Source organism: Aristolochia californica, unplaced genomic scaffold (genome assembly GCF_029961685.1).
Source record: "Aristolochia californica isolate CCGP_79_NKW_82.1479 unplaced genomic scaffold, dmAriCali1.0.hap1 SCAF_14, whole genome shotgun sequence".
Classification (NCBI taxonomy): Eukaryota; Viridiplantae; Streptophyta; class Magnoliopsida; order Piperales; family Aristolochiaceae; genus Aristolochia; species Aristolochia californica.
This window is the reverse complement of record NW_027181815.1, coordinates 7,552,148-7,563,146: the sequence shown is the minus strand read 5'-3', so window position 1 is coordinate 7,563,146 and position 10,999 is coordinate 7,552,148. Positions and strand designations below refer to the sequence as shown.

Here is a 10,999-nt window from a genome sequence, read left to right as displayed (position 1 = left end):
TACACCACCCCAATGTTAAATCCCAGGTTAAAGGTCTTCTTTTGCTAGCTAGTCGATGTAGCATGCCTAAACCAAACCAACGGCTATTGACCGGGTTGGTTAATGACAACATAAAGAGAACCAGACACTTGATTGAGTCAATTCAGTTGGGGATTTCCCTGAGCATATGTGCTTGAGCTATGTCTTGTTATCTTGATTTCATAAAATGATTGGCAAAAATATTATCAACAATTTTCCATTTTAAGGCATGAACAAAACACCCTTGCAAAAAAAGAATTAAAGTTGATTGTGTAAATTTTCTTTTTTTAGTCTATAAAAGGCATATAATTGATGGAAGAATTCATCCTCATTTGATTAAATTTCTCTCTCTCTCTCTCTCTCTCTCTCTTTCCGTCTCTCGTAATTAGCCTCTGGAGCTGAACCGCGTAAGCTTTTTTGTGCCTTTTTTATTTTTCAGTTACCCAATTTCATTTTCACATAAGAAAACATATAATGGAATTGTTTGATTAATTTTTTTTTTTAATGTTTATGTCATTTCAGGGGATGAAAAAAGTTTTGGTTGATTCCAAGAACAAATCGATAATTTAGTTTTATCAGAGTGAGAGGTCTTATAAAGGTGAAACATAATACATGATAATGAGAGTTGGTTATAAAAAGAGCTACTATGGATGTTAACGTGGAAGTGTGACAGATCGTTATGGTCTTGTAAAACCCAATCTGGACCATCAATTGCAATGGTTATATACAAATAAGAAGAAACCCATCTAAGGCATCGCATAAAAAAAATTATAAAAAAAATAACCCTGATACTTAACCCTAGGATATATGCTTCCGCGTAGGGAAGGGTTACCTTTTGGTACGTCGAACACTTGTTTCTCCCGTTTGAATAATCAGTCTCGCTCCTGAGTATCGACAATCGTTTCCACGTACAAATAAATAACATTAATAGTTAGTACTTGGTTGTTCATGCACATGAACGTCTTTCACGTCAGTCGTGATTCTTTTTGTTTCTTTGGTTTCTATAACAATTCACGTGAATCCTAAACGAGGCTTAAAAGAATCACATCAGTTATCGCCCCGAATCTTACTTTATTCAAATAAAAACCTCGTCTCCTCGTGTCTTACTTATGTTCCTGCCTTGTTTTCTTCTGATGGAGGAGTCGGAATTGAATGGAAAACCTTCTCGATCAATTTGTTAAACTGGTTTTGTTTCTTTCTTCTGCTTTCCTCGCTTGTCATCGATCCCAATAGATGCAAACTAAACTACCCTAGTTTGTTCAATTCGGTTCTTTCAAATCTGAGCTACTTTACACCGACTAAAACACGTCAACGACTCAACAGTGAGTTTTCCCTTTTCCTTTTCCTCTTCGATCAATCAAAAGTTAACAAAAGTTAAAACTCATCGTGCCATGATCAATTTCCCTCATTCCCTCTAACACTGATTTAAGATTTTAACCGAAAGGTGATTCTACAGATGCAAAGGGCCAGCAATTTTTTTTTTTAAATAAAACTCAGGATTAACAGTGATAAAAAAGCTAATTAACGAGATCCCCACTCCACTCCGGAAACACCGTTCCAGTGTTTATGATTAAAGCAGGAAAACCATCATTCCGTTTACATAAAGAACCACTAAACCCGGACTTAATCACCCCTCTGTTTGTTTAAACCGTGAAACTCCTCACCGGTCCAATCTCAAAGACAGATAATTATTGAAGATAAAGAGATGAATCTCTCCCACCTATGTTTTATTTATTTTTAGTTTTTTACTTTAAAAAGACGAAAAAGAGGTGGACCTCCACCTCGGAAGCCATCACTTGAGTGTTTTAATGTTGTATCTTATCTTATACACATATCTCTTTACCATTATTGACTGCTCTCCACTGGGCCAGCTTCTGTCTTCCATCTCCCTCGCATGTAACCACCACACAAACCTACACGCTCCCCCCACCTCCTCCTTTCAAACTTCCAATAATTTTGCTAGCATGCGCACGTGTGTGACACTTTTGGGATGGGGACGCTTATCCTGCGCGCCCATCGTTGGACTTTGTGTGTTCGTCCCCTGTCGTCAAGGTGGTAATCATTCAAGGGTGAAAGGTAAGAGAAAAATCAAACTTTTTTTCTTTTTCCGAGAGAAGGATGGGTGGTGGATCACATCAGGGGCGACTTTCTGTGGGGTCAGTGAGGAACAAACTATCTGAATCGTCCGTGGTGAAGGGCCCACGGAGATGGGCAATTTGATGTCTAGTGGCATGATGAGGAGGGAGATTTTCTGGGTGTGGGAGCAGGTGGGGTTTGGCACAGGCTGTAAGCGAATAGAGATTGATTGTGTTTTTTTGGAGTGGGAGGTGGGGAGAAGGAATTGAAAGAGGTTGACCTCATCTGAAAGTTGGAGTGCATGAAGCTCACCTGCCTTTGTCAATGACACCCTACTGTCTGCTGGTGGTGTTGGAGGTTCAGCTTTGAAGTCTCTGAACTGGGTGTGATACATCTCAGTTTTGAGCTTTAAATCTAGCTTTTAATGGGTAGCAATAACACAAAATGAAGTGGTCTACACTTCAGCTTGTCCATCTCAATTGTCAATCAGTCTACTCCCTTCTCTCTCCTTTGTGGAGGAGAGCCATTGGACCCTTTATCATTGGTGGTTCCCACTTTTTCACTTATTGAGGAATATGAGTAGACCAAAGTACACTGGCTCCAGAGGTTTGGTCATTTTTATATGAGATGGTTTGACAACTTCACTAGTCCTATATTTGCAGGCACAATATCAGAAGAATCAAAAACAGAGAAAAGACCTGTATTAATCTTCTACATCATAGTCAAAGAAACAAGGACTTGTTATCCGAGGGTTGAAAAGGTTTTAGAAACCTCCATGTCACCCTTTTTAAGGAAAAACTTCAAGGATTTCATTACAATGCTTCTTTTCAACTACAAAGCTAAATTCTAATTCGTAATGGTGTAGTTGCTTTAAGTTTTTAAACTGAAAATGAAGAGTAATCTCTTTTTTTTCTTCCTGTTGTTTTTCCTTCTATTAGGGATGATATATCCTTTTTCACCATATCAGTTGCAAAGAGGCAACGCTACTCTCCCCATGATAGTCCTATTTTCAGTAGCCGATACTTGAGTGCTTCCAACTTTTTACTATTTGTTACATCTGTGTCTCGTATCCAGAAAAGAAGATGTGGACCACATTCTTTTACGTCTCTTTCATGACATTATAGTCGTGCTTGATTGTGCACGTTTGAGACTTTCTAGGATGGAGACTCGTCCATGTACATTTGTTTCAGGGGCATTTCAGCATTTCACTCCCCAGTTCCTACCCGCATATAAAGCTGAATTTCTCTTTAAAAGGTGTATCAGCTTTCGAACCCTATTTTGCTGTTTCAGCCCGACAAAGAGCCTTAGTAAAGGACTATAAAGGACTCCCCTTCTCCTTTTTCTTCTTTTAGAGGAAGACCATGGCGGAAGTAATAAAAGAAGAGTGAAGAGAAAACAGAAATACCTTAGCACTTCTGTGCATCTCGCGCCCCCACTGCAAGCCCCACATTTGAAGGCTTCTAGTGCCAGCCGGAACACCTGAGTTAGAGCAGCTAAGGGACCATAAAGTGATAAATGAGAGCACTTCTCTACTCTCTGTTTCTTCTTTTCCCTTGTGAAGCTACTACTGTTTGTCTTTCTGTTTTTGTTTTTTTCTTTCCTCCCTTTCAAGTTTCAACTGTTCGCTATTAATTGAATCGTTTAGGAGAGCAGCAGCAGACTTGGTACTGAACCTCAACTATCATCTGAACCTGGATTCTTTTCTGCGCGCATCAATATACACCCTTGCATGACGTCACGTACCATGCTGACAGGGCCCACTGGCCTTCTGATCCGCTCTCATCCCTGGTTTTCCTTCCTCCCACCTTCTTCTCAGATCATAGTTTGAGTAACACAATCAATAAATTCTGCCCTCCGCAGAGGAGACCCAATGAGTCTAAAGTGTGCACCACAGAGTCTGCGCTTATCCTGCGGAAACCTTTTTATTTACTTTCTCCGAATGGAGCCGAAGAGACAACTGTACGTCTGAGACTCTGCAGTAAAGCCGCAGCAGTACGCGGATCTCAGGTCTCGCGAGGCCGTGAACTGGTGTTGTGCCTTGGAAGACAGGTCCCGGATCGATCTGAGCTCCGGTCGAAGCGGAGTGCACTGCGCACCCACTACGCTAACATGCACCCCGTGTGACGATGTACAGCTGTGATGCGTACGTGTAAATGGGAGAGGACTGCTACAGAGACAGCTTGGAATCTTGTCGGTGCCGGTTAGTCAAAGAAGGATGATTGTTCCAATCAGGTCCCCTACGTGTGCCACGTAGACGATCTGGACAAAGGCACGTGTCCGAAATAAATGTAGGACCCATACCCGTCCTTCCCTTCCTCCGCTTCCTTTTCCCAGTTCCAATGCCAGGCTCGCTCGGCTTCATCGCAATTAAGACAAACAAGAACACGAGCCCCGATACAGCGGATTACAGGGGTGGCCTTGGGGCCCTTTATCTCTCTCCTCCCGTCCGATTGTTTTCGCCGACTCGGTTCGGATTTATGGCTACTTGGCTGAAATTAAGACCTTCAATTAAACCATCCGATCAGTTCTCTGCTCTGATTCCATCTTATCTATAAGTCAACCATTCTTCTTGCGAAAATATTCGATCATGTCCGAACAAAAAGCACCATTTAGTAGATAATGAGATCGGATCTCCAACTCCTTCCAGCTTTTGAGTTCCACGACATTAATCTTAGCAGCGGAACTGTCGACTTTGGTCAAGCTGCCAAGCCATCGTTAATGACAACGAAGCAACAATTCAGGCATGGTTTTCTAGATAACACAGCAGGGGGAAAACTAAAAAAGAACATCGCAATTCGCATTTGAAATAGACAAATAAGCAGCAGAAGAGTTCAAAAGAAAACGGGGCTTGGATCACTGAGAAATCTGAAATCTCACCTCGAGGACGATAACTGGATCCTGGATTCGTATCTGTAACAGATCTACATCGTTGTTACGTCCTCTCCGAAATGATTTTGGCTTCAGAAGCAACGGGAAGAGCACACAAGGGACACGATGGAACCGTCATGCACAGGCGCAAAACGCGGGCCCCTTTCCGACCTGTTCCGCCATTGATAGACACTGAGACAGTAGCGATACTTCAAAAAGAAAAAGGTTGAAAATGTTGAACTCATCGAGAACAGTTTACCTCGATTTTATGCTGGACTCTTAGGCTCTACTTCGAAGCAGACGCAACCTGAGCTCTCATCGTGAATTAGTGCTTCGACAGGGAAGAGAGATCTCGTTAGTTCGCATTTGTAATTGCGTCATTTCCTAACGGGAACAGGTTTGTTTACGTTAGTTACCAGGATTCGTTTCTAAATATTTTCAGTCATTTTCCCGATAGGGAAAAAACGTACGACCAAAACGAAAGATAGAGTGACGATAACACCCTTCCGTCATCCTGAACTGGAATTTGACTTTTCCATCCTAGGGCTAATCTTAGTGTCTACTCTATTTTTAACTTTCGGTGATTGTGTTTTTAACCCCAGGTGATGGCGGGAGGGAATGAGGGCGAAAAACGGGAAAAAAAAAGGGAGGGGTACGAAGTTGATTATTTGGGCTAATAAATCTTAGATCCTTCAGTAATAAAAACGCCGTTTTCTGGAGAAAGTGGACCCACATGAACCAGAAATAGGGACCCACGTGGCATGTGACCAACAGCTGTGTCACGTATAAATGCCTCGTCTCCTTCCTCTGCTCCGACTTTTGACTCTCCTCCCTCCTGTTTTTCTCTTCTCTGAAACCTAAAAGGACATTTAGAATCCGGCCGGAACAGCCGAAATAATTTGAGAATCCTGGAGGTCTCTGTCTTTAATGGCGGAAGTGAAATATTGACTGGTAACGTCTCCCATGGAATCCACGAGCAACTTCGTTTTCACCTCCATGAAGTCTCACTTACTCATGTTCTGCGTATATGCGGTTCTTACTTGGCCCATTTCTGGAGCACCGATGGATGTCGATCTCCTTCTTTCGTTCAAATCTTCCCTTCGCTCTCCTGAAGTACTCCAGAGCTGGGTGGAGAATGGTAACCCGTGTGATTTTGCAGGGGTTAATTGTAATGATTCGGTGGTTTCTGCTGTAGATCTTAGCTATCTGCACTTGGACTGCGATTTTCTCTATGTATCTTCGTATTTAATGAGTTTAGAGAATATTGGGAGCTTGTCGATAAAGTTCGCAAATCTCACCGGAAATCTTCTTTCTGCTTCGCAACACACTTGTAGCAAGGCGTTGAGCGAGCTAGATCTCTCCGGAAATGGTCTATTTGGCGATGTTTCGGACATTTCGAGCTTCAGCTCGTGCGTGAGCTTAAAATATTTGAATCTCTCAGCGAACAGATTAGTGTCTTCGGGGAAGAGTTCAGCTGCTCCTATGAGGCTTACACTGCGTAGTCTCGATCTCTCTTTTAATCAGCTCACCGGGCAAAACATACTACTGTCACTTTCCTCAGGCGGTTGTACGGAGTTACAGTTCTTGAAGTTGGCTGCAAATTCCCTCTCCGGCGGTGTTCCGTTGTCAAGCTGCCGGAACTTGGAAGCTCTTGACCTCTCCTCGAATTTTTTATCCGGTCCTATCCCATCGTTTGGTGATTGTAAGACCTTACGGCGACTCGATCTCTCTTCCAACAACTTCTCTGGCGAGATTAAGCTGGGATTTGCCTCGTGTGGGAATCTCAGCTTTTTGAATCTCTCGTCCAACAATTTCCACGGTGAAATTCCGTCCTTCAGCAGCTCAAACTTGCAGACCCTTATCCTTTCAAGCAACAACTTTGAAGGCGAAATTCCTGCCCGACTGGCTCTCGGTTCCTGTAAAACTCTCATTGAGTTGGATCTCTCGTTTAACCTCTTACACGGTATTCTTCCTCCTGCTTTTGCTTCTTGTTCTGTTTTAGAATCTATTAACCTTGCCAACAATACATTGTCCGGCAAATTTCCTGCGGAAACCCTAGCCTCGATGTTAAGTTTGAAGAATCTGAATGTTTCCTACAACAAGTTTGAAGGGAAATTGCCAGATTCACTGTCCAATCTGGCCAATTTGGAGCTGCTTGACCTGAGCTCAAACACCTTATCTGGTTCTTTACCGTGGGGTCTTTGTAAAAACCCTCAGAACAGTTTGAAAGTGGTCTTTCTTCAGAACAATCTGTTCACTGGATCAATTCCTGCGTCTCTAAGTAACTGTTCTCATTTGGTTTCTCTCGATTTGAGCTTCAACTATCTCACTGGTGCAATCCCAGCGAGCCTGGGTTCCCTGTCTCAGCTTCGCGATCTGATCATGTGGCTGAATCTTCTTGAGGGAGAGATACCGGATGAGCTTTCAAATGCTCGAACGCTTGAAAAACTAATTCTTGACAACAATGGGCTGACGGGAACCATTCCATCTGGATTAAGCAACTGTACCAACTTGAACTGGATTTCACTGTCAGGCAATCGTTTGAGTGGGGAGATACCATCATGGATTGGGCGGCTCAGTAATCTGGCAATTCTGAAGCTGGGAAACAACTCATTTTCTGGTAGGATTCCTCCAGAAATTGGTGACTGCAAAAGTTTGATTTGGCTGGATCTCAATAGCAATCACTTGAACGGGACCATCCCACCCACCCTTGCAAAGCAGTCTGGCAACATTGCTGTTGGTCTGGTTAATGGCAAGAAATATGTCTACTTGAAGAATGATGGCAGTGCTGATTGCAGAGGAGCTGGAAATCTGCTGGAGTTCTCTGGGATCAGACCGGACCAGCTCAACCGGATCCCCAGGCATTCATGTAACTTCACTAGAATCTACATGGGTAACACTAAATACACTTTCAACAACAATGGCTCCATGATTTTTCTTGATTTGTCGTACAATCAATTAGAGGGAAGCATTCCAAAGGAACTCGGTACAATGTTTTATCTTTATATACTGAATTTGGGACATAATGCTCTTTCCAGTGTTATTCCTGATGAATTGGGAGAGTTGAGGAGCTGTGGGGTTCTTGATCTATCCCACAACTCCCTTGTGGGTCCAATCCCTGGATCGTTCTCTGGTCTCTCTATGCTCACTGAGATTGACCTCTCAAACAACAATCTTAGTGGTTCTATACCCCAATTGGGTCAGTTGGTCACGTTCCAGCCATCTAAGTATGCAAACAACTCAGGCCTGTGTGGATTCCCTCTTGCATCATGTGCAAGTGGTCCAAGCTCTTCCTCAAATTTTCAACACCAGAAATCTCATCGTAGGCAAGCCTCACTGGCTGGGAGTGTGGCAATGGGCCTTCTGTTCTCGCTCTTTTGCATCTTTGGCTTGATAATTGTAGCTGTAGAGAGCAAAAAGAGACAAAAGAAGAAGGATACTAGTCTTGACGTCTACATAGATCACCCTTCTCATTCAAGCACTGCCCACACTGGTTGGAAGCTCATTGGTGCAAAAGAAGCTCTAAGCATTAATCTCGCGGCCTTTGAGAAGCCTCTTCGCAAGCTGACTTTTGCTGATCTTCTTGAAGCCACCAATGGCTTTCATGATGATAGTCTCATTGGTTCAGGTGGGTTTGGAGATGTCTATGAAGCTCAGCTAAAAGATGGCAGCGTAGTTGCTATCAAGAAGTTAATACACATCAGTGGACAAGGTGACCGTGAATTCACTGCAGAGATGGAAACCATCGGGAAAATTAAGCATAGAAACCTGGTTCCTCTGTTAGGTTACTGCAAAGTTGGTGAAGAGCGCCTTTTGGTATACGAGTATATGAAATTTGGCAGTCTTGAGGATGTACTTCATGACCGGAAAAAGATTGGTATCAAGCTCAATTGGAATGCAAGGAGGAAAATAGCTGTAGGGGCAGCAGGGGGATTGACCTTCCTCCACCACAACTGCAATCCTCACATAATTCATCGAGACATGAAATCTAGTAATGTTCTGCTTGATGAGAATCTTGAAGCTAGAGTGTCTGATTTTGGAATGGCTAGACTTATGAGCGCCATGGACACACATTTGAGTGTAAGCACTCTGGCTGGCACACCTGGATATGTCCCACCCGAGTACTACCAAAGCTTTCGATGCTCCACAAAGGGGGATGTGTATAGCTATGGGGTGGTTTTGCTGGAGCTGCTAACAGGGAAGCGGCCAACCGATTCTTCTGATTTTGGAGATAATAATCTGGTGGGGTGGGTAAAGCAGCATGCCAAGCTCAAGATCAGCGATGTGTTTGACCCAGAGCTTATGAAGGAAGATCCAAATTTAGAGATGGAGCTATTGCAGCACTTGAAGATAGCTTGTGCTTGTTTAGATGACCGACCATGGCAAAGGCCAACTATGATAGAGGTAATGACCATGTTTAAGGAGATTCAGGTAGGTTGCACCACAGATTCAACAGTTTCCGATGGCAGCAATTTTGGTGTGGTGGAGATGAGCAGCTTGAAAGAAGGCCCTGAATTAAGCAATCCTTAGCTGCAGGAGAGACAAAGAGTCATGGAAAGAAAATTCCACATTCTTTGGTAGAGATGGTGACGATTCTAGTTAAAGCTCACACTATTCTTTCACTATCCTTAACAGTACTGCATAAAAGAACTAAAGATTGCTCGGGGCTCTCTCTCAACTTATGTATTATATTCTATCAAAATCTTGTCATTTATACATAAAGAGGTGGTTTTTATAGTGTATATAAAGGGGGCTAGATTTCCAGCTTTCTGTTCGATACGTGATGTTTTCAATTGTTGCAGAGAGCAGCTGAGACATGATGGTCTTTCACCTGATAACTGTTCTGAAATCTCTACATTTTACAGCCTTTAAGACGCCTACTTCTCTAGTCTTGAGCGGGGAAGATGTTTCTACATCATTAGCGAACTGCTACCGTCTCCGATTGGATGATTTGGATCCGATCTTTTCTTTCCTTATCAATAAATTATTTGCACGCAAGTCGCAAGCGAAGACAGTAAAAGAAAAGAAATCCAATTTGGGTGAGAGTGGATCTGGAGCAGCTGGGGGGGGGGGGGGGGGGGGGGGGGGACCAGAGAGAGGAACAAGGGGAATTGGAGACGGATGGAGAAATTTTTCTTGACGAGAGAGGTGAGTGGGTAGCTATCGGCATTGCGCGCACGCCCCCAACGACACATGGGCCTTCCCCTGCCTGCCCTGCAACGTCTTCTTCCTGCCATCGACCCTGTCGGTCTCTCCCCTCCTCTGTCCGACGATATCGTTTCAAGCTTTCAAATTCTACCCTCTCCTTCCTTCTCCGTCAGAAGAAGCTTTCAAATCCTACGAAGCTTCAGGGATCGAATTATTACTGGGTATGAAGTTGAGGTACATTAATGGCGGACATAGGACAGTTGAGGCCCCGTTGGTAGTCGCCAGGGGCCCACAATCATCTAACCACCGTACCTGTTCTTTCCCCCCGTGTCTCCGCCGCCACGCCCAAGAATCAAGTCCAGAAAAAAAAAAACACAGACTAATCACGTAATTATCGTGGAATTAGATAGAAAAAGGTTGGAAAGCAGGTGACAGTGACGATGTTAATTAGGTAACCGTAAGAAGAAGCAAGAAGAGTGGGGGATGGGCGGGCGGACAACGAAGGTGCAGAGACAGGCGGAGAGGAGGGAGGCAGGTCAGATAGGGCCACGTGCGAGCAATGGACAGCGGGGCCTATCTTGCCGGGAGTTCTCTTCTTCTCCGTCCCTGATAAGGACCGAGACGGTAGAGGACAAGCAAACAACAAAAGCAGAGCCGCAGGCACTCGAGCCCCCCAGCACCGGCACCGGCACCACCACCCGGATATTTGATTTACATTACTTAATCAGAAATTAATTAACAATCTTTTGGTCTGGCTGGGCTTCTCAGTCTCTCTCGCTTTGTTTAATGAGAAAAAAAAAAATTCTTAAAAAAAAAAGAGCAAATGGGGAGTGACGTAGATAGTGTATCGTTGTCACGAACGGTGGGTCTGGAGTCAGTATCGCTAGTG

General features: G+C 43.7%; 1 protein-coding gene across 1 annotated transcript; it reads left to right on the top strand.

Annotated features, from left to right (window-relative positions):
• The first annotated feature begins 5,806 nt into the window (after nucleotides 1-5,806).
• On the top strand, nucleotides 5,807-9,739 carry LOC137950555 (brassinosteroid LRR receptor kinase-like). Its single transcript, XM_068797097.1, has one exon. It carries the CDS (start codon nucleotides 5,926-5,928, stop codon nucleotides 9,490-9,492), a length of 3,567 nt encoding a protein of 1,188 aa, XP_068653198.1. The 5' UTR covers nucleotides 5,807-5,925; the 3' UTR covers nucleotides 9,493-9,739.
• Nucleotides 9,740-10,999: the final 1,260 nt, after the last annotated feature.